At 31.1% G+C, this 25527-nt stretch overlaps 1 protein-coding gene across 1 annotated transcript; it reads right to left on the reverse strand.

Moving 5' to 3' along the window:
- Positions 1–1178: 1178 nt before the first annotated feature.
- Positions 1179–25327, reverse strand: LOC127722829 (protein O-glucosyltransferase 1-like). Its single transcript, XM_052229348.1, has 10 exons — positions 25155–25327; positions 19446–19542; positions 18213–18350; positions 17075–17210; positions 15701–15822; positions 14296–14455; positions 12735–12793; positions 11590–11757; positions 10693–10749; positions 1179–5552 (listed from the first exon to the last, which is right to left on the reverse strand). The coding sequence occupies exons 1-10, from the start codon at positions 25303–25305 to the stop codon at positions 5420–5422; spliced, it is 1221 nt and encodes a 406-aa protein (XP_052085308.1). The 5' UTR covers positions 25306–25327; the 3' UTR covers positions 1179–5419.
- Between the last annotated feature and the right edge of the window lie 200 nt (positions 25328–25527).

A 25527-nucleotide genomic window follows, 5' to 3' on the forward strand; every position in this document is an offset into this window, starting at 1 on the left:
ACATATATCTAAATTTTAAAAAGTCTAAAATAAACAATTTACAATGCATGAGCTCGATACTATGTATCAGCATTTCGTGTGCATTTTAGTCTAGACACCATCTAATTAACTATTGATGTGACCTATGAAGACTGCAGACAGTCATATAACCCAAAATAAACAGAAATATAGATATAATAAACTGTTTCACCGAGCGCAGCTGGATACGACTGCAGAGGTCCAACCCTGAACAGTTTGGGCAAAAATGGACACAATATTCAAGCTTGATACAGGTCTGAATTTGGATTGTAATTAAATATTTGACTCATTATTGGTTTCTGACATAGAATAAATGTATTTAAAGAACTTGAAATTGGTTATATGATTTGAATTTATATTCAATTGAAGATTTCTTGCTTTTGTGCAATACATTTAGTAAATCTGTTTTCAGACTATATACATAGAATTAGCAAAATAAATTGTGACCCCAATTTTTTCTTTGGAAAATTGACAATTTCTTAAATCTTGAGGAAAAGACATCAATACACTTAAACACATAATTGTCTGAAAACTAGAAAAATGCTTGTTTTAGACCCTTTTTGGCCCCTAATTCCTGAAAGGTTTGGGCAATTACCCCAAAAATGTGGTACAATTTCAGAGCAATCAAAATACTTATACACAAGTTATGGCCTGAAAATAGAAAAATGCTTATTTTGGGCCCATTTTTGATCCCTAATTCCTAAACGGTTGGGACCACCCCCAAAAACAAATCCCCACCTTTCTTTTGTGGTATTGAACCTTTTGATTAAATTTCATAGAGATCCATAAATTTAAACTAGTTATTGTCCTGAAACCAAATGTCTTCATACGACGACAACGATGTGATAGAAATATACAATATATATTATAAAAGCAGGCCAGATATTTCAACTTGTGCACCCTTGTTACATGATTAAATAAATCAGTCTCACTGGCAATGACAAAATATTCATATAACAGTATGAAAAATGGCATAGAAAAGAATCCAATATAACTTAATACTGGTAAAAAAACAAACTTTTAAACATGATTAGACGTTCTGGTCCAAATTCTGAAAACTATTAATGTACACTTTTTTTAGGGGGGGATTCTTTTTTGCACACTTTGGAAAATGGCTGGCAATTATGGATGACCCCTTATTTTCTATTAAAAAACAACACTAAAAAATATAATAATTTATTCCCAACAAATTCACTATAAAACATAAATGTACTATGAATGTTAAGGCAGTGGAGCAGATTTAAGATACAAAAGTATAATATTAGAATTCTCTAACATCAAATACTATGTCATATGGATTTCAATAATTGTATTCAAATCACAGTCTTTAAATGGAATGATCATATCTAATTTTATTATATTTCCATATACTGAAAGTAAATCAGTTTTGATTTATAAAAGCTATAAGAATTCAAATGTGGTAATGCACAAGATAAAAAATGCACAATGTATTAGGTAATACAGAAAATGAAAACTATTAATGCTGTTCAAATTTTGGCAGTTTCTATAAGATCTCCATTGTACAGTCAGATTTTCATAACAAAACACCTCTTTTAAAATCTAATATTTTTCTAAAAGTGACATAATTCATTTTAAGGAGACTTTTTTTTTTATTAAAAATCCTACAGAATTCAATATAAAATGTCTAAATTATAGTTTATATATAAATCTACTATATATAAATCTAAATAAAGCATCAAACAAACAACCCTTTTTAATTATAGAATAACTAAACGAAGAATTCAAATATAGAAAAATATTCAATGAGTGACTGAACAACTCATTAATTCATGAATGTGCATAGCGCATGAGTTAATTATCAGTGTTGTTTATATAGTCACGAGTTGAATATTTTTTGATATTTGAATTCTTTGATTAGTTATTCTTTTTATTACATTGACAATGGGCTTTTTAATGGAAATAAAGTAGAAAATGCAAGGAACTATATCTTTTTCTACGCATTCACAATTTGTTTTGATGCAACTTCGTCAACAATGTCTTGAGAACACCTTTTGTTGTATGACGTAAGAGGAGTGAAATTATCGAGTTTATTTCACATGTGAAATTATCGGTTTTTGTTTCACTGGGAAATCACCGTAATTCACTGCAATCAATGTAATAAATGTTCATACACACAGGGTACTTTGTTAATAAACTTTACCAAAAACTAAGTGTCTATACAAAAATATTTAAATTGTGGGTTTAACATCAAATGTTCTCAGAAATCCCTTTTTTTTTTAAATCTTTTAAAAAAAAAATCCTGAACGAATTTCATTTGTCATATAGAATAGATAACAAAACATCAGTTGAGTATAACAAATTATTTGACAAAAATAAGTGTTCATGCAAGATCAACAAGAGGTATTAAGATCTATTCTCAATAATCCAACCCCTGCTTTAGATGTTTCCAGCAAGGGTGAAGTAAAACATTGAATGAGCTGAAACCTGTCCCAGGGTTTGGCATAAACAGATGAAGCTTGGTGCCATATAGCAAGCTTTGACTTGAAGTTGCCAAGTAAAATGTGATAGAAATATTTTTCTGCCAGATGGGTAATTCAGTTTACCTCCCTCCTGTGGAAAAGGGGATAGGTATTACAGCTGTTTTTCATTTACTGATAGAAATTTAAAAACATCAAGAATTTTGAGAAAAGTACACAAGACTATTAAAAATACATGTATATTAATGTATATAAATGTCAATAAATATTTTTCTGCCAGATGGGTAATTCAGTTTACCTCCCTCCTGTGGAAAAAGGGATAGGTATTACAGAGAAAAGTACACAAGACTATTAAAATATATGTAAATAAATGTCAATAAATATTTTTCTGCCAGATGGGTAATTCAGTTTACCTCCCTCCTGTGGAAAAGGGGATAGGTATTACAGCTGTTTTTCATTTAATGATAGAAATTTAAAAACATCAAGAATTTTGAAAAAAGTACACAAGACTATTAAAAATACATGTATATAAATGTCAACACAAAAAAAAACATGAATAACATACACATGTATGTTTTTGCAATTTAAATGTGGTTATGTTGTTGTTTTCCTAAAGCCTTGTATAATATGTATATATTTTTAACTCCTAGTTCTTGACATTATTTTCTTGTTGACATTGCTGATATAAACCTATGATATAAATTTCATAAAATTCTGGCAAGAATTGTACACATGAGAGCGCTAATGATGCAATTTTCTATATAATTAATATCTCCAAGGGGCATAACTCTTTTAAAAATAATTAATCAGCAAAGATTTTCGAACTCCTCCAAGACATTGATGATATGAATCTATAATATAAATTTCATAAAAATCTGGCAAGAATTGTACACATGAGAGCGCTAACAAAGCAACTGTCCATACAAATAATGTTTCCAAGGGGCATAACTCTTTTTAAAATAATTGATTGGCACTGATTTTCGAATTTGTCCGAGATATTGCTGATATAAACCTACAATATAAGTTTCATAAAAATCTGGCAAGAATTGTACAACTGAGAGCGCTAACGATTCAATTTATCATATAATGAATGTTTCCAAGGGGCATAACTCTTTTAAAAATAATTGATTGGCACTGATTTTTCTAACTCGTCCAAGACTTTGCTGATATAAACCTATGATATAAGTTTCATAAAAATCTGGCAAGAATTGTACACATGAGAGTTCTAACAATGTAATTTTCCATATTATTGTTTCCAAGGGGCATAACTCTTTTAAAAATAATTGATCAGCACTGATTTTCAAACTCGTCCAAGACCTTGCTTATATAAACCTATGTTATAAGTTTTATAAAAATCTGGCAAGAATTGTACAAATGAGAGCACTAACGATGCAATTTTCCATATAATCAAGGTTTCAAAGGGGCATAACTCTTTAAAAAATAATTGATTGCCACTAATTTTGGAACTCGTCTAAGACATTGCTGATATAAACCTATGATATAAGTTTTATAAAAGTCTGCCACAAATTGTACATATGAGAGCGCTAACAAGATCAAACAGACGGACGCCCGGTATTTCTATGACCCCCCGCAACGCATTAGTGGGGGACAATAACAATCTTAGGTCAAACAAAACAACACTAGGGCATTTATTCAAGGGCCACCACTTAGCTCAATGCATGCCATGCAAGCCTCACAATAACTCTTAAATGTGAGGTTTGTACTGTTGGAAGACTAGATTTTAGACCCATTCTTACTAATTTAGAATGTTGCACAATTCTTTTCTTAAATGACCTTCAGGAACAAGTGTCATTTCTAATAACTGATGTTAGTTAACAAATGTTAAATGACCTAATAAATATTTCTATCCACCATGAGTACATGTGTATAGTCTACAGTTAAATCATGTCTAATTTTATCTTTATATTTGGAAAAAAATAATAAATTACATCTAAAAAAAAGTAGAAAATAATAGAAAAAAAATCATACAATTACAGTAATATACATGTTTATACTACTCAAAGTAAGTTTTGCAACACTTTAATTGAGATTAATGGGGGTCGAAATTTGAGGGCTCATATCTTCTTAGAAAATGCTCAAAATTATCTGAAGTTAACAGCATTCCTGTTTTAAAGGATGTTGAATTGATTAAAGAAGAAAACTAAAATCTTTGGGTAGTAAAAAAGTGCCCCTCCAAATTATTTTTCTTCATTTTTTCAATGGACATGTTAGTTTCTATTCAAATGTAATTAATTATGCTATCAGATTCGTCACTTTATCATTTTTGTGTGTTGTAGGCATTTTTTAACGAGACCATGTGCAAAAAATTGTAAAATTGTGAATTTCAAAGTTTGCGCACAGTGTAGCTGTTTAAATTTGACAAACATAACTGTAGTACTTTGAATACACAAAGGATTGAAGATTAAGAAAAAAAATAATTGAAAGATAAATTGATATATTGTTTTACTTTCAAAAAGTTTCAAATAGTTTATTTTCAGTCAAAAATTGTGTTGCTAAACTTTTTTTTTAGTAGTGTATAAGATAAGACCAAAATACTTTAGAAATGCCATTTTCTTAGAAAGGGGTTTCAATACAAAGCAAAAAAAAAGTTATAGAGGTCTAAGTATATGTATTTGTGACATTCACATTAAATGATTTTAGTAAGGTTGTGATACATGGTTTGGTCCCAAAACTTAAATATAAAATTAAATAACCCTGACAGATAAAAGACAAAAACCAGTAAACCAATACAACAATTAAACATTCAAGAATGTGGCATAAAACATACACTTTATAAGTAATTCCATTAGACAATAAAAATATGGCACGTAATTAAATTGGTCAATTGAAGCTAGGTACACATGTAGTCTACACTTCAATAGATTACGTAGTTATGTAAATTGAACTACAATGTTTAATATGAATTGAAATGAACATTGAAAAGTCGTTGGTTTGATTGCTATTCATTTGAATTGTTTGTATTTTTGAATTCTTTTAGGTTTAAATTTTAAAAGTTTTGCATAATTTTTAAGCAATTTTTCCCAGTAGCATGAAACATCTTCCATCCTTAAATGGTCCATTATAAACTGTCTTCCTCTGGAATTAAAAAAAAATTTAGATTCAATGATCAATATAATATAATAATAATAAATAAATGCACAGGGATGAGGTCATCGTAATTGGTAATCATAATCAGCTGTAATCAATTATATTTTGCAATGTAATCACATGTAATCTGTAATCTAGCAATTTCTGATTACATGTAATCATAATTTAATCAATTACAATGTAAAAAAACAGGTGTAATCATGATTACCTTCATATTAGATTACTTGCTGATTACAAATTTTGTATATAGAAAATTTTTGATATACAAGCATGAATAAAAAATTTATCAAACTAGTATTTACTATGATTGATTCTATCTTCTATATAACAAGTTTAGTATAACCACGCTTGGGCATGTAGAGGGAAAATGTGTGATTTATTTTGATAACAGTTCACTAAATGAAATTACACTCCAAATGTTTCATTGTGAGATTGAACCCTTGTGATATATGAATATGCTTATATGGATCTGATGAGTTTAGCCTTTTTTCAACTGATTTTTATAGTTTGTTCTTATGTTGTACTGTTACACCACTATCCCAGGTAAGGGGAGGGTTGGGGCCTTCAAACATGTTTAACCCCAACACATTCTTTATGTGCCTGTCACAAGTCAGGAGCCTGTAGTCAGTGGTTGTAGTTGGTTCATATCTGTCATATATGTTTTTCATAAGTTGTTTTGTTAGTTTTCTCAATTGAATTGTTCATATTTTTCATGTCAGGGCCTTTTATATCTGACTATATAGTATGGGTTATTCTAATTGTTGAAGGCTACACAGTTGCCTATAATAGCTTACATCCACTTCATTTAAACTTTGGTGGATAGTTGTCTCATTGGCAATCATACCACATCTCCTTATTTTTATTTTTAAAACATTTTGTGATATAAACTCCAATTTTAGTTACACAAAATTTGTTATAACTACATGGACATTCAATAGCAAAGAACATTAATTTGGGGGATTGGAATCCAACTTTGACTTAGTTGATCGACACAAATGAGCCCACTTAAAAGAGGGACGAAAGATACCAGAGGGACAGTCAAACTCATAGATCGAAAACAAACTGACAACGTCATGGCCAAAAATAAAAAGACAAACAGACAAATAATAGTACAGATGACACAACATAGAAAACTAAAGACTAAGCAACACGAACCCCACCAAAAACTGGGGGTGATCTCAGGTGCTCCGGAAGGGTAAGCAGATCCTGCTCCACATGTGGCACCCGTCGAGTTGCTTATGTTATTACAAATCCGGTAAATAGTCTAATTCGGTAAGTCACATTCGTGAAAAGGGAAGGGTATTGTAGTTACGACATAAGGAACATATCCGATATCATCTGTGAAACGGTTATTCCATAACGGTCAACCAACTCGTGATGGCGTCCGTAAAATTTACGAAGGGATGACTTCAACTTCACCATTTGGAACTCTTGGTTTAATAGCTTCCTTGTGAGCAGTAATCCTCTATCAAGGAAATCATGATAGGAAACACAAGCCCGGGAATATCGTATCAATTGGGAGATATATACTCCGTATGCAGGCGCTGCTGGAATGTTGCTACATAGAAATGGAAAGTTCACAATTGGGAAGCTGAAATCATCTCTTTTGTCGTAAAGTTTTGTTTTCAACCGACCCTCATTGTCAATTTCTAGATGTAAGTCAAGATATGAGGCAGACTTAACTGTATCTGTAGTATCCTTTATCTCTAGTTCGATGGGATAGATTCGTTCAACATAGTCACCAAATTTTGTATTATTTAGTGAGAGAACATCATCTATATAGCGGAACGTAGAGTTAAAGGATATTGCTAACTTCTTATCTCTCTTCCTAAGAAGCTCTTGTATGAAGTCAGCCTCATAATAATAAAGAAACAAGTCGGCAAGAAGAGGGGCACAATTGGTTCCCATTGGAATTCCGACAGTCTGTTGAAAAACACGTCCTCCAAACGTAACAAATATGTTGTCAATCAAGAAATCAAGCATCTTGATAATGTCAGTTTCAGAGAATTTTTTGTTTGAATCAGAGTGATTCTTTACAAAGTAGGATTTATCCCTCCCCAAGACAAGATACTTGTATCTACGTTCGCCATTCTTTTTAATGAAACAAAGTAATACCAACTCTTTCAATTTGTCTTTTAGTTTGGAATGGGGAATACTTGTGTAAAGTGTAGAAAAGTCAAATGTTTTAATACTATTGCAAGATGAGAGAGTCTTAGATTGTATGTACTCTAAAAGATCTTTGGAATTTTTTAGTATCCACATCTGATTCACGCCACCTCTAGAATAGGCAGTTTCACAATAACTTTGGAGCCCGGCTTTGATTGCTGATAAAATAGATGTTAATAATTTAGAAAGAGGTTTCGTGGAGCACTTGGAATACCCAGCAATGTACCGTTGTTTGTAAGGACACTTATGTAGTTTAGGTATCCAATACAGTGATGGAAGATCCAGTTCTTCGTCTTTGGTTGAAATTCCAAAGGAACATAGAACAGACCTATGATTATCTAGGATTTCCTCTTTGGTAAGTGTCGTGAGGGTATATGTTGAGTTTCCAAGTGAATTGTCAATACCTAATTCATTTATCAAGCAGTTTATGTAATGATATTTACACACAAAAACGATGTTGTTTGGGGCTTTATCTGCGGGGACAACAACATATTTGTCATGGAGGTAGGACAAGTGTTTTGCAACATTTGGGTCTTTAAAAATTGATGTAGCGTGGGTATTGATATGCCCATTTAGTTTCTTAATTCAGATTTGTATCAACGACCTCACAGCCTTAATCCATTCGGAAAGAGTATCTACATCTTCTTTCTCGCATTTAGCCCATTGCCTGGCATAATCCTCGACTGAATCCATCAGTATTTTGAAGTTGTATTTCCAATTGATGGATTTAGGCTCACGATATTTCGGACCTTTGGATAACAAATTTCGCAGGGAAGTGTTATCGACAATGTTGAGGTCTCCAGTAATAACGTGGCCAGCCGGATTATATGTGAATTGGAAACTAGCACAGGTGCAATCAGGAGGTTTAGACTTGAAGTCGTCAATGTTGAGATCCTGCAAAACGTGTTTGTAATTGAAATAATAATGGAATTTAGAACCAAATTCTTTTTTTTTACAATTTGTATAAATTTTGTTTCCATAAATATTTTAATATGTGCTTCCTAAGCATATCAGGTATTGAAATTTTTCATAGACATAATGAAAATAAACAACTTATAACTTAATTAATTTTTGAAATTTAGACAATTAATTTTTAATACCCAAGCTCATCTGTTGTTTGTCCAAATGAGAGAAGAATGTGTCTGAGGACACAAATGCCACTAATCAAGCTTTGCAATTTTCCAAGTTAAAAAGGACACAACTTTAGAACAGAAATTGACTCACTGCCCAAAGGAGTAGGCCCGGTAAGACCCCTTTTTGGCCCCAAAATATAGCATTTTTACAAATTTGTTAAAATGTAAACTTTTAGCTTTTTATTGGAAAATAGCATACTTCTGTCCCATAAATATGGGCTGTTTTTGACAATATAATGCACATGCATCAGGTAATAGCATCATAAATTCATGCAATATTACTGAAATCTTTACAATTTTATCATTTGTGCTAATTTTAAGACAGTTTTTGTCTAAAATGGAAGTGGCTGCATTTGTGTTCAGTCTTAGTATCTAAATATATGTTGTATTTGATGATAAAACATAACATATATAAATGTTGAGACTGCGGCCACTTACATTTTAGATAAAAATCATCTAAAAAGACGTTTTATGGCATATTTGATAGATTTTTCACATTTAAGCTTGAATTTAAGTGGCTTCATTGACCAAATCAGTCCAAATCTTTTACATAAACTAATTGAATCGACTGGAGTAGACACTTAATAGTTTAAAAAATGTCAAAAATCTTTCATTAGATGTACTTCAAATATTAGGCCAAAACTAGCCCTTACCGGACCTTCTCCTTTGAACTCTGTCTGTGTGATTCTGTTCTTAGCATTGTGTATGAGTTTCATTAAATATGCATAAGGCAAACTTAAGTTAGTGTGAGAAAAAGAAAATGGGATGAACAGAAAGACGGAAAGACAGAAAGACGGAAGGATGGAAAGACAGAAGGACGAAAAGACTAGGTCATAAAAAAATGAAGTAGTGATTAACACCTGTAAAAACATATGTATGTGTCAATTAAGACCCCACAGACAATAAAACTACTTGCTCATTAATTTTTCATTATTCATGTTATTTGCTTAGGTCTTTTATTCTAATTGAAAATTTGCATTGGGCTAAAAAATTTTATAAAAAAACAATGTTATTTCTTTTACAGAGAAATGACACCTGTCTATGCTATCAAACAATACACAGGTTACAATGCTCCAAGTCGAAGTTCTTAATAACATGAACATTTAAGATATATGTATTTAAAAACAAAACACAACTTTGTAGCTTTACCTGAAGCAAAAATTATCTTCTTAGTAGATGAAAATACATGTAATCAACTCACAAAACTGCATGTGATATTGTATTTATTCAATACCAATAACATATTTTCAATCTTTTCAATGTAAACACTGTTTCAAACATTAAGATTTGATTTCTGACAAAATTTTCAACATTGTTCCTATTGAAATTTTTTTTTTTTTGTGTGTTTGACAATTTAAAAACTGGAAAATGACAATGTTTAAATTAAGGCTTTCTTAAATGTATTCTATAACAATACATACACAAAAAAATGAAAGTTTCAATAGGAACAATGCTAAAAATGTTGTCAGAAATCTATTTTTTATGATTAAATCAGTGTATATATTGAACAAATTGAAAATATATGATTGGTATTGAATAAATACAACATCACATGCAGTTTTGTGAGTTGATTACATGTATTTTCATCTACTTAGATAATTTTTGCTTTATGTAAATTAATCAATGAGTGATGGATTTCTCTTAGAAGAAACTTAAAGGTCCCAGTTAATAAACTACAAAGAGTACAATAGCTATTGTATTTATTCAATGGGACAATTGAAACACATACTGGTACAATGTACCAACTCTTGGTTTAAAAACGCTGAAGCAATGAAACACAAATCCTTCATAAATTACTTATAACTGCATGTAAATTATATGTATTTTACCTTTCAGCTATACCTTTAACAGCATCATCATTTTCTTTGGCAAAAACTAATAATTCTCTAAAAAAAAAAATGGAAATTTAGCATGGGTATAATATTTGCAGCAGTCAAGCCCGAAATTTACTATTTTGGCATTATTCATTAGTAATTCTTAACAAATGAGCACAGACATAAAGACCAATTCAGGGCCAAATTTCCAGAACCGTACATTACACTGAGTAAATGTTTGTAACAAGACCAATATTGGGTTCCGACCATGCAATTGTTTGAGGTTATATTATACAGGAGCATAACTGATCATTCCCATTTAATACTGATGCCAAGAAAATTTTGAAGAAAATTTTCCTTGTACAGTGAGAGTTGTAAAATTTCAAACTATCGTCAAACAGGAAGTGGCTATATCGCAGATGTAAAAATTTCTTACTGGCTACAACTCAACATCATCAAGCTACAGACTAAATATTGAATCATTCCCTATCATAGAAACCAAAAAAAAAAATTCTTTCGGACAGACAGACGGACGGACAGACAGACTGCCAGAGTTGAGCAGTTACTTAACCTGCTTCTACTTCGACGACGCAGGAAAAAACAATAAAATATGACCTGCAATTGTGGATCACAAAATATTCATCAGAAACAAAAGTATTACCATTAAATTACGTCATTAGTTTTCTCGTTTGAATTGTTTTACATTGTCATTTCGGGGCCTTTTATAGCTGACTGTGCGGTATGGGCTTTGCTCATTGTTGAAGGCCGAACGGTGACCTATAGTTGTTAATTTCTGTGTCATTTGGTCTCTTGTGGAGAGTTGTCTCATTGGCAATCATACCACATCTTCTTTTTTATATTCACAAAAAATTGTATTTTTTTACATTTTTGTACTAAATTGGAGATACCTACCTTACGTCATTCAAATCTTTCTTTACTGGAATGTAGTGAACCCAAGGTTTCATGGCAGGATAGAAAAACTCTAACCATTCCTCTCCTACATGAAATACCACACTATTGCACAGAAATAAATGTTTAAGTCGGAAACTAGCTGCAACTCCACGAAAGTTGAACAAATACCTGAAACATGTAATTCATTTTATCTTATTTATATCAACTAGGTTTCAAATTTACTTTGAGGCACATCAAAGATAAAAGCTTATGGTTTGTTTTTATTCTAAGGATTTAATACACAATTTCAAATTATTGTGGGAAAACTTGGGTTTCTAAAAAGACCAATTCAATCTTCAATTTACTTTGTATAAATTTTAGGAATGACTATGTTTTATGTATAAATCTACAGCTGGAGATTCTCAGATCAATAAAATGTTATTTACTTTGTATTTCCATTATTTCAATTCTTTTATTGGGGGGGGGGGTTACCAATAGAACTATTATTATTATTATTATTATTATTATTATTATTATTATTATTATTATTATCAAGAAAAAATTAATTTTTATTATTATTGTTATTATTATTATTATTATTATTATTATCAAGAAAGAATTAGAACAAATCATTGTAATTTCTTTATTTGATATATCATATTTATTTGTGTATGATTCGTTGTAATTTATCTGCTCCTTGTGGGTGCTTTGATTAGCAAATAAAGTATCTGTATCTGTATCAATGTTTTATCCATCAATCAACCTTGTGTAGAAGGAGTGCAATGTTCTTTGCACATTAAGAACCCTTGCAACAAATCTTTGAGGGGTCCTTAGGTGGCCTGTTGCAGGACTTAATTTCTTACCCTTTTTAATTTACCAAATTGGCAGTCCAAATTTCCCACCCTTCATCCCATTCAACCCAATAACAGGACTTACATATCATAAATAATGTTAATTTTTTTAAGCAATGAATAATGAATCAATCAATCCTTCAATCAATTAACACATTGCAATAAAATAAAATGAGTCAGCTGGGATGATGCAGAAAAGAAACACTAGCAATAGAAGAGTTGTATACAGTTCACTAGTGTGCTTCACATGGGTTTCTGCTGAAGATAACCATAGGTAAATCTTTTTAAATTTTTTAAATTGTTCCCTCTACTTACTTATGATCACAATGATCTTCTAATGGAATTTCTTCTGCTGGATCTTCTCCTAATGTATCCTGAAGTTAAATATAAGTACTGCTTATTATATGGAAATCATTTGAAAACAAAATGACAGACACTTATTTTACATATTTCCTTTCTGAAAGGATTTTATCTTCCTAAGCAAACTTATAGAGAATTAATGAGAGACAAATTTAAGTATCCAGGTAATATTTTATCTACACTGAACTTAATGCTTCCCTGGAAATAACTACTTGACTACAAATTCATTAAAAGATGTGGAACAGAAACCAAGTGTAGATTTTTAGCTTAAATGGTCATTCATAGACTGCTTAAACAGTTACCATAATCGGCCTTGTATAGTTCGCACTGGTATATTGTCTGCACCCCCCTTTTCATCACGAGAATTCAGGTAAAAAAACTTTTTGTAACTGTTAGCAAACGTCTATTGAAACTCCAGTAATTCTAGAATACTTCACTAGTGTTAAAATAAGTCAAAATCACAACAAAAAAAAACTATTGAGAAACTTGTGTATGTTTAAACCGGAAGTTCGAATAGCATGTGTGTAAAAGAAAATAAATATGGTGAGAGTGTACAGAAAATCCATACTTAATAGATATCACTAGAATACGACTTTGAAAGTAAAACAGTTCCAAACTTATGTAAAATAACTATTTTTAATCAAATGAAAAGTGTTCCAATGCATCCTGCCCATGCAAATATTTTATCTGTCTAAGAGCAAAAATTCAAACAAAATTGTATGCCTCGCTAAGTATACCCTACTCGTAATTCAAAGTATTGGAAAACCAGAAGCAGGTGTCTGTCAGTTCTGTAATGCATTTGTAACTCACAACTGATCACTGCCAAGCTGTTGACCAAATATGAAACCATTTTGTTCAGAAGTATTGGAGAAATGTGTGACAAACTTTTTTGAATTTCTTTCAACATACTGTAAAATTCAAAGTATCTGCAAAAAGGAAATAGTTCAACTGATTGGAAAAGTGCTGACGCAAAACAACTCATCACTGTCAAGCTGCTGACCAAATATGATAAAGTCATTCTGTTCAATAGTAACATAAAGAAAAATATGATGGAAATATTTGTTGGATGAACAGAACGATGCAGGGCAAACAAGGCCTCCACTCTTGGAGTGGGGGAAATAATTATATATTTTTTGGGGGTTCTTTTGAACTTTTTCATAAAATTTTTATTTCAAGGGTATAATTCCTTAAAAAAATAGTTGATCAGCACTGATTTTCAAACTCATCCAAGACATTGCTGATATAAATTTTATAGAAATCATACAAGATATGCAATTTAACATATAATTTTTATTTCCAAGGAGCATAAATCCTTTAAAAATAGTTGATCGTTTTTTTTTCAAACTAGTCCAAGACACTGTTGATATAAACCTTTTTTAAAATAAAAATTTCATAAAATCTGGCAAGAATAATCAAATTATCCATGAAAAACACAGCAAACATTAATAATCATCATCCCTGAGTTCTGATGGTGAAAAAAAAATGTAATGAACACATCTGTTTTAAAATCACCTACAGCTTTGCTCCTCCATGACTGGTTCTTTGTATATTTAGCATTGACTAGATCTGGTTCCTTACGAGACAGCAGTATCAAAGGATCTCTCTCTGCATTTGTTCTTGATCCTCTAAAGTATCCTTTATTATACTTTTTATCCCATGGCCATTTTTCTGCTGCTCTGTGTATAAACAATTGATAAAAAAAATTATGAATAAAGGATAGAACCTTAGTGAGCAAGCTCACGAAAACCTATGTCATAAACATATATCCAGCAAGCAATTTGATAGTGGTATACTGATGAAGATTTTCTTCCCAAAACATGGTGATAATGATAATAAGGATTCAAAACATCCATGCAATGTCATGATTTGCATGTTAGAATGATTTTTTCCACTTCTTTGTGGTGTAAAATAGTGGTCTTCTTCATTTCTATTAATTGTGATCGTGAACTTATTCATATTCCCATTGTTAATGCAATAACTGTCAAGTATAATTATTAAATGTAACTATAAAAGTGTTAAATTGGATTGACTGTTTAAACCAGTATTTGTTTGCACTGACTGTAGGAGAATCGATATTTAAAATAATATGTTTTTTCTTAAATTAATCAATTTCCTTGCAAGTGGTCCATTCTATTTATAATTTTACTTCATCTCTTTAAAAACTTAACTGCTTAGGCAGTGCTCAGGTAAGACCCTGAATTTATTCCTTTTGATTCAAAAGCTTAAAAAAAATTGAAAAGCTTCCTTACATTTTATACAGGATTGATCACTTGCTAAATAAACCCAGGTTAAGGTTGTTGGGGTGTCTAAATCTTTGACGATAGATTTTTCTTTAACTTCTGTAAAATATTTCTGGGTCAATTGTACTCTCAAATTTAAATTTAAAAACTAAGGGTCACAAACCTTGTTTTTTTGTTAAAATACATTGAAATTAACGAAACCACAGTTATTTTATATTGATTAAATAGGGGGAACTTAATTTTTCCTTATTGAAGAAACATTAAACAATAGAATTGGTTAAAATTCAATGAGAGAATTGCTTTTTTATAATATTTCCGAAATATCAAATAAAAATAGGGGTCACAGCCTTCTTTTCTTGAAAAAATTAAAAAAAAATACAAATTGTCCAATCAAATTCAGTATAATTATCTGCACTTGATTTTAAAAGGATTTTTTCTGAAAATTTTAAATACACTTAAAGACACTTGATTTTTTGATAGTTAAATCTTAAAATTTCAAGTTTTAGATGTTTCTGTTTTATATTGAATGATATTTGGTAAAAAAATTTAAACCAAAAGAGTATTTCTGAAACATGTCCAAAAGGGATGCTCAGAAAAAGACACCAAATCTACCTTAACACATGTATGGTTTATTGTATAACTAGTGTATCTATTGAGGAGTAATATGTCTAAATTAGTTACTTTGGTATGATAACTCTCTGCTCATCCCATCTACCTAGACCTGTGGGATAGATGGGCCAGACTGCTGGGCCACCTTCCCAAAATGTCCATGCTGGATACATGATATCCCAGTTTTCAGAGTCCTGAAAAATTTCAAATTCTAAAACTTTATGAATAAAATCTTTTGATAGAAAAATACAATATAGTTTCCAATCATCATATGATAAGTCCTGCATATATAAAGATATAAACTGAGGTGAAAGTGTCAGCTGAATAATGTCTTTCCATAAATTAAATATTGTCAATATTCATTATCATATCTTGTTTACAACATTAAAATACTTGTTCCAAGTCTTCAGAGTGAATAATAACCTTTCATGTTACTTGCCATCTCTTTATCACATGGACACATAGTGATGTGGTATTAAATAAATGCTGGTGTCTAGTGTCAAGAACAAGTCATTGACATATATAATTAGCATTGAGCAACCAATAAATCCAAAGCAAGAGGTTGATTAAGTAGGTTTTTGATAATCTAAAAAAAAAAAATATGACAATTGTTTAATTGCTGGTGAAACCCATCTCATATATATTTGTCAAAGTAGTTTTTAGAAGATAACCCTTTTATTTTCCTATTCAAAACAATACCTATAATCTATAATTTAAAGTTCTGTATTGCTCAGGATTATAATTTAAATTTGTGTATTGCTCAGAGTCATAAGTTTGGAAAGGCATAATTATACATATGCACCTCAATATGGGGATCTTTATTTGGAAGGACTGACAAAAAACAATTTAAAAGGGACACCATTTGGATGATTAAAATGAAAATCCTTTTCAATATATTCCCTTGTTTTAGAAGAAAAGATTTTTAACAAAATTAAAGGACAAAGAAGATTGACACTAACTTAAGGAATGACTATTGGACCTTTGTGTCAGTTGAGTTATAAAACAGAAAAGCAGTTCTGAATTGTTATATAAGATTTCTCAGGTAAACCTAGCTGCTTTATTTCAGTTGTATACAAGGAATTTATAATATTTCAGTATTTGTTTTATTTAATTCTATCTAGGTGCATATTAATGGTTTTTGAAGTGGTAGAGACAATGTCAAATTTGTGCATTTTCCTGTACCTTTCCTTAGTCACAATGCTTATGATATTACGTCACAGTAAGAACCGATTGTTAAATGACATCATTTACACTGATTGACCTGAGGTCAACCGATGTTACTCATTCATAAAATACAGTTGGAGATTGATATTAATATTAGTATTTTGCTCAGACAATGTAACATATTGTTATGTATCAATGTTTGACTATGGCCAAAATGGTTTTTAACGTCGATGTTGACGTAGAGAATTGTCGATAACTGAGTTTATTGGCCAATATTCTTACCACTTTACTAAATGAGAAAACTGGGATTGGACTTTGGAACTTTACTGACTGAGGCCAATCTCTGACATTGATATACATCTCCATGTCTGGTAGCTTCTTAATTATTTCTAATATAAAATGTTCCACACCACTACATCTGCAAATGAAAAATCAGAATACTGTTAAAAAATGATTTGTATTGTCTAAAAATTTGAGAATTGCTCAATATCAAAATCCAAAAGTCTTGAGGAATTTTATGTTTAGAGTGATTTACAGATTGATATACTAATCATATTAAATAATAAAAGTATGCTTAAGTATTACCATACTAATACTTATGTTAAAAACATCAAGATGGAAAAGGGACCTCGGTGGCCGAGTGGTCTAAGTAGTTACTACTGTAATCACTAGCCAGTCAACACTGAGGTTGTGAGTTCGAACCCCGCTCGTGCGGGTGCACTCGACTCCAATCTTAATTGACTAGGATTGTCAGTTTTCCTATCGCAGGTCGGTGGTTTTCTCCGGGCACTCCGGGTTCCTCCACCAATAAAAACTGGCCGCCCACAAATAGCCCAAAAGCGGTGCTTAAAAGTGGCGTTAAAACACCAAAAATCAAATCAAATCAAATCAAGATGGAAAATTAAATTATTCAATATTTCACTGTTTCAGCAGAAAATGGTTACCGGGTAAAGGTGGAACTTTAATGTTTAAAAATCCAAAATGTGAAAAACTGCAAGAACTTAAAAGTATTCTTATCTACAGTATTCTAGATTCATAAATTATATGACATATAAATTTCCATTTATATTGCTCAATCTTTTCTATAATTATTTGAAGTTTGATAAGATTTCTAACTCTTATTTAAAGCAAAACACTTACTGACACTTACTGACTTAAAGACTGGTGAGAATAGATGAAATGTTTTCTGGCATCATAAATTATAAGACTGGAAACTAAGTATAACTTTTTTAGAAGGTAAAATAGAAAACAACGAACTAAGCATCATCAACAGCAGCTGTTACTTCGAAAGGAAATAATTTCAGCACCATATATAATTTTTTCACAAAAATATATTAAGCCCTATACAATATTTTTACAAACTTTTTAAAACAAGCTGATGCTATTGAAGTTATATAGCATTTAAACAAAGTATACATACCTTGCAGGAAACATACAATCATCCTCTCTGTACAGTTTATGATTTATTATTTGGTAATGTGTTCCTTTCCCCTTTGCTTTGTCAAATTGTTCTTTAGATATACCTTCTTTCCATACGGCTAAGTCTGAATCAATAACACTGTATAAACAAAACAAACATGTTAGCACAAAAAGCTGAGACATCCAGTACCCCATTCTTTTTATATATTTTGAACATCTAATAAAAGAACAGAGTTCCAATGTCCCCCGTGTTGCACATATTTTATCTATCCAAGGTGCAAGGGCAATAAATAAAAAAAAACTTTCTTTTTGTTCTTTAAAACTTTTTATTAATATCTGAAGAGAAATGAAGGCTTCAGAGCAAATGCAAAAAAATCGAACTCGTCCAAGACATCGCTAATATAAACCTACGATTTAAGTTTCATAAAAATCTGGCAAGAATTGTACAAATGTCAGAGCGCTAACGATGCAATTTTCAATATAATAAATGTTTCCAAGGGACATAACTCTTTTAAAAATAATTGATCAGCACTGATTATCGAACTTGTTCAAGACATTGCTAAAATAAACCTATGATATAAGTTTCATAAAATTCTGGCAAGAATTGTACACATTAGAGCGCTAACGATCCAATTTTAAATATAATTAATGTTTCCAAGGGAAATAACACTTTTAAAGATAATTGATCGACACTGATTTTAGAACTCGTCTAAGACATTGCTAATATAAACCTATGATATAAGTTTCATAAAATTCTGGCAAGAATTGTTCATATGAGATGGCTAACTAACCCGGACAGACACCTGGTATTTCCATGTCCCCCGCAATGCGTTATGCTGGGGACAAAAATACATACCCTATCATAAATTTTTTTTGCAAAATAATATTAGACCCATAGCTACAATGAATAGTACACTATTTCATGGAGAGTTAAAATGGAAAATAGATTTGACAAATATCTGATGCATTTGATTCAGAAGATTCAGATTCTAGTAATATAATCAGCAACCTTATTTCATATTTAATCTTAAATTTTTTCGCTCTTATCATATGATATGAAGTGTGAAATAGCGACCAAATATTTATATTTCAGCTGCTCGTCCTTATCACTCTGATCTTTTGATTTTTGATGTTGTTGGGTTATTGTCTCATTGACATATACCTTACATCTCCTTTTTCAATACCAAGTATTACAGTATAAAATACAGACATCATAAGAACTATGGTATAATACCTTTCATGACAGGAACAATCATCTTGATTACAATCTTTATACTCTTCAACAGCTTTCTTAATCTTCTTTAAATATTTCTGCCATTTTTTGTTTTCATCTATAAAACATGCTATACATTAAAAGAAATAACATCTACAATTAAATTCCTGTATTAATTACAAAAACAATGCTCTGCAGGGCGCAGCTTGATATGACAGCAAGGTTTGAACCCTGAATAGTTGGGGCAAGTATGGACACTACATTCAAGCTTAATACAGCTTTGAATATGGATTGTGATTAAATATTTTACACAGCATAGGTTTCTGACACAGGATGAATGCGGTCAAAGAACTGAAAAATTTGAAATTGGACTTTTACCTATTATGTTCCAATATCCAAAATCTAAATACACGGTTAGATTCAGCATATTTAAGTATACCAAGAACTTAATTTATTTATTTATTAATGGACAATATTAGCTAAGTTTTTAAAGGGATTCCCTTCATCAAAAAAAATATGTAAATAGCATTCAGATAACAGAATAACAAATAAACCTACCATGAAGTTCTTCAAAAAATTTACCAAAAATATGAAAAAAATAATTTCCAAAATATCATTCATCATTTATACAATATCTTTAAAAATTCTATAAAACTTACCTTTAGTTATTTTTCAAAATATCTAATAATGAACAGTAAATTTCAAACTATATAATATTTATACATAATTTCTTCTCTAAAATTAGAATTTAATGCTTTATATATTTTTAACTATAAATCTACTTACAATGTCTATCAACTGTGCAATACAGCTCTGAATATGGATTGTGATTAAATATTTGACATTGCATAGGTTTCTGATACAGGATGAATGTGGTCTAAAAACTAAAAAATTTGAAATTGGACATTTACCTATTATCAAATGATTATGGTCCAATATCCAAAATCTATATACATGGTTAGATTCACCATATCAAATCACCCCAAGAATTCCTTTTTTTTTTAAATCAAACAAAGTTAATTTTGGACCCTTTGGACCTCAATGTGCATCAATTTGATAATGAGGCCCAAAATTCAAAATGTAAATACACAGTTAGATTGAGCATATCAAAGAACCCCATATATTCAATTTTTGTTGAAATCAAACAAAGTTTAATATTGGACCCTTTGCACCTCAAAGTTTACAATACTTTGCTTTATCGAAGCACTCTGACAGTCAACGGATTAAAATAGTGGGGAAGACATTTCATAACTTTTTATTTTCTCAAATAGTGAAGCAAAGTATCAGACACATTCTTATCTTGTATTTATCCACATTTGTTTAGTTTAATTGATTTGTATAATTGGTTAAACATAGGCAATACAGAACAGACTTTTGATGTAAATGTTTGTTAAATAACATTTAAAAAATATGATATATGATTATGTCATCTTATTAATTTTACAAACAGTGTTTTATCCCATTTATAGTTATCATAATTGTATATATTTATAGGTTTAATTTCTTTTTACTTTCAGACTTTGGTCTTATCCATTTCAAGATGTTGTCCACATACAGATGTCGCACATGCAATTAATGAAAAAATGTACAGTGGAAGGAAGATATTACAAAAGATAGAAAAGGACAATTAAGGATTTTTCAACATTAAACATTGTTTCAATATATCTTACTTCTTCTTGCATCAAAAGTAATATGGCTGCAGGATTAACTAGATTTTATTTACTATATAACTTTTAAAAATTCGTAAGGGTTCCGCGGAACCCAGTGTCTCGCCTACTTTTGCTGTTAATCGCAGGCTCAACACAAATGAGGAAAAAAATTAATAAAAATATTCCTTTCTATACCATCTTTTGATTGTAAGTAGCTTCTGTCCATTTTTGGTACAAATCCAGGATAGTTTATGAATCTAATAAATGTTTTAAAAACTTAAACTGCAGACTGTATGTAATGTTAACTGGAAGAAAAACTAAGTCCATTTATAAGTAAATTACGGAAAAAATTGAACAAAATTTTAACAAAATTTCCTTCTAGATACATGTACTAGCTTTTAATCATAAACAAGCTTCTGTCCAAGTTTGGTACAAATCCAGGATAGTTTAAGAAAGTTGCTAAAATTTTAAAAACTTTAACCACAGAGTGAATGTAATGTTAACTGGCAGAAAAACTAAGTCCATTTATAAGTAAAATACGGAAAAAATGGAATTTTTTTTTTACAAAATTTACTTCTGGATACTATTTTTTAATCATAAACAAGCTTCTGTCCAAGTTTGGTAGAAATCCAGGATAGTTTAAGAAAGTTATTAAAATTTCAAAAACTTTAACCACAGAGTGAATGTAATGTTTCTTGGCAGAAAAACTAAGTCCATTTATAAGTAAAATACAGAAAAAATGGAATTTTTTTTTTACAAAATTTACTTTTGAATATTATCTTATGATCATAAACAAGCTTCTGTCCAAGTTTGGTAGAAATCCAGGATAGTTTAAGAAAGTTATTAAAATTTCAAAAACTTTAACCACAGAGTGAATATTTGTGGACGCCACCGACGCCGACGGAATGTAGGATCGCTATGTCTCGCTTTTTCGACAAAAGTCGAAGGCTCGACAAACAGCAAGGATAAAGCTGTCATGTAGTCTGTTGTGAGTTTAGATCTTTCAGCAGTATTTTGGCTTTATAAAATATACAATTTAAATTTATTTTTTCTACAATTTGTAGTCATCAGTTTGCAATGACCAACTAATGCTCAACTTTTAATGACCTGGCCCTCAACTATTGGCCACCTAGCCCTCAACTTTTAATGACCTGGCCCTCAACTATTGGCCACCTAACCCTCACCTTTAATGACCTGGCCCTCAACTATTGAACAGGTAGCCCTCAACTTTTAATAACCTGGCCCTCAACTATTGGCCACCTAGCCCTCAACTTTTAATGACCTGGCCCTCAACTATTGGCTACCTAGCCCTCAACTTTTAATGACCTGGTCCTCAACTGTTGGCCAGGTAGCCCTCAACTCTAATTGTTCAACTGTTGGACACCTAGCCCTCAACTATGATATTTTGCTCAACCTTGCTAAACTAATTTGCATAAAGTTGAGCAATTGATAGTTGAGGGCTTACTAATTTGCATGGCAAAAATCCAGGTAACCCTCAACTATTTGCTCAACTAACGGCCAGCTAGCCCTCAACTGGCCCTCAAATGTTTGCTCAACTGGCGGCCAGTTGAGCAATGCAGTTGGCCATCCTATCATTTTTTTTTGTATGGGCACTTAATCACAAGTTACTGTCTGGAAATTAGAATAAATTGCTTCGCCAAGTGCAGCTGGATACGACCTCAGAGGTCCAACCCTGAACAGTTGGGGCAAAAAGGGACACAATATTCGCGCTTGATATAGGTCTGAATTTGGATTGTCATTCAATATTTGACACATTATAGGTTTCTGATACAGAATAAATGTAGTCAAAGAACTTAGAATTTGTTATATATGATTTGAATTTATATTCAATTTTTTGCTTTTGTCCAATACACTATACTGTTGCGAATTGACCTCCCCCCCCCCCCCCCCCTCAAAAAAAAATTATTTTGAACCCCCACTTCTTTTTCAAATTTTGTTATTACCCCCCCCCCCCCCCCCCCTCCCCTCCTCAATTTTTTTTTCAACCTCCTCGCTAATTAATTTACCTTAATCAGCATTTTTAAAATTATTAAAATTTTAACTTCTAAAAATGAATTGACGGTAAGAGTTCCATATGGCACCCCCACCATACTAAATGAATACCAGAATGTATTACAGTTTATTCCGTGGGGGTGCCATATGGAACTCTTTCCGTTAATTCAAAGTTGTGTTTGAATTATCTCCCTTACACTGTAATTTGTACATAATTGTCCATTAACCAGGACACCCTTGTTTTTTCTCACTTTTTTACCCCTAACTCCAAAACGGTTTGAGCCATAACTCCCCAAAGCCAATCCTAACCATCCCTTTGTGGAATGGAAACTTGTGGTATAATTTCAGAGAGATCCATACACTGTTCCACAAGTTATTGTCATGAAACAAGAAAAATGCTTATTTGGGCCCCTTTTTGGCCCCTAATTCCTAAACTGTTGGGACCATAACCCCCAAAATCAATGCCAACCTTTTTTTCGTGGTTATAAACCTTATGTTTAAATTTCATAGATTTCTATTTACTAATATTAAAGTTATTGTCCGGAAACCAAATGTCTTCGAACGACGACAATGTGATACCAATATACGACCGCAAAGGTCAACCATAAAAGCCCATTTAAATACATCATAAAAGTATTAAAATAGAAAATGACATCATAGTTATGGCTAAAATTAAAAACTTTTAATAGTAATATCTAAAAATAACATTCCTTCATCAGCATTTAAAAGTAACTTCTAAAAATAAATTGACAGCTAGGACTTTGCAACCATAAAAACCCATTTAAATACATCATAAAAGTATTAAAATTGAAAATGACATAATAATCATGCCTAAAATTAAAACACTTTCATCAGCAACATTAAATAGTAATATCTAATAATAGAATTCCTTCACATACATAATCATGGCTAAAATTTAATAATTTTCAAAATAGAAAATGACATCATAATCATGCCTAAAATTAAAAAGCCTCCATCAGCAACATTAAATAGCAATATCTAAAAATAAAATTCCTTCACATACATAATCATGGCTATAATTAAATTACCTTTATTAAACATTTTTAAAATAGTAACTTCTAAAAATAAATTGACAACTAATCACCTAAAGACAATACATTTCTTTATAAATAATTTACAAGCAATGCAAGGGAGGTAATTTGACAATATGTGTTTGAATTACCTCCCTTACACTGCTTTAAAATTATGTTTTGTACTTAAGTAATTGTCGATTAACCTGGAAACCTTTGAGCCTTATCTAGATAAAATACTATATCTGTTCTCGTACTTCTTCCTTTATACTTTTCTACACCAGTCATATTCCAAATTTGAAAAGTTTTTTTCCTTTTTGCATTACCATAACTTTCTTTTTAAAAACTTGTATAATGTCAGATTTCTTCTAATTGTTGCATACCTTCATCAGAGACATATATAATACAATATGTATTATATATGTCTCTGCCTTCATGAAATATCAAGACGAGCAAAAAGAATAAAACGTTTTTCAGAAGTAACTCTGTGTAAGGTTGTATTGTTATATTGTTGTATTTTTTTTTTTTGTTATTTCATTTAAGAAATTATACATTTAAATATAAAATTCTTTGTTTCACTTCGTGATTAAATGACCAAGTTCGGTAACTTAACTGCCAGATAAGTAATGAGCCAGTTAGAGCGACGGGATGTAATTAACGCACCACCAGAGACAGAGATGCACCATAAAATTTTCTTTGAAGTCGGCCACGTTTCCATTCCTTTTAAATATACAATTCCTTGCATAAACCTTTGACAATGCTTAATACAATGGTGTATACGTTACACTTTTATGTTGGGATAAATTAACTTTTACTTTTGGTGGAGGACTGCACATCTTATGTATATGTAACATTTTTAGCGTAAGAATAAATTAACTTTTATTTTGGTGGAGGATGAGGTACCCCTTTTTCTTCTACCATATAGTGACCGCCTTCAACAAATTGAAGATTATGTCACATTATTTTCGGAGGAAGTTTCGATTTACAGTTCCATCTTGTTGACGTGTACTGATAAAAATTTGAGCTAAAATAACTACTTTTAGTATATTTCGTCTTTTCATGGTCATCTTTTGGTTTAGATTCACACTTCCCATCGGTTCCTGTTCCGCAAGATTCTTCTTCGCTTAATGACAAGCCGCAAATAACTAGAAAAATACAAAAATATCGAATAATAGCATAGAAATGCATGTTGACATAAACTGGATTCAAGTTTGTCTGGTACCAGACTACGGTTATAATAAAATCTGGTACACTTGACTTCTTATTTAGATACAAGTTGTCTACGAAATATCTCTAGACTTTTCATAACCTTCATCGAAAATACACAGGAAACGTTTCTTTTTTGATGCAAAAGCGGATTCAGCTCGGAAACTTTTGGGTGCTTTCGTGGAGGTTCGCGTTCGTAGTAAC

Source organism: Mytilus californianus, unplaced genomic scaffold (assembly GCF_021869535.1).
Source record: "Mytilus californianus isolate M0D057914Y unplaced genomic scaffold, xbMytCali1.0.p SCAF_1, whole genome shotgun sequence".
Classification (NCBI taxonomy): Eukaryota; Metazoa; Mollusca; class Bivalvia; order Mytilida; family Mytilidae; genus Mytilus; species Mytilus californianus.

What these genes read in the sequence shown, in the direction of transcription:
- LOC127722829 (XM_052229348.1), bottom strand. Translation starts at nt 25,305, where the DNA reads ATGCATTTCTATGCTATTATTCGATATTTTTGTATTTTTCTAGTTATT. An exon ending in TTTTCTCATTTAGTAAAGTG is followed by an intron (nt 15,823 to 17,074) that starts GTAAGAATATTG and finishes GAAATTTTTCAG; the next exon opens with GACTCTGAAAACTGGGATAT. An exon ending in CAGAGAGTTATCATACCAAA is followed by an intron (nt 14,456 to 15,700) that starts GTAACTAATTTA and finishes GTTTATACACAG; the next exon opens with AGCAGCAGAAAAATGGCCAT.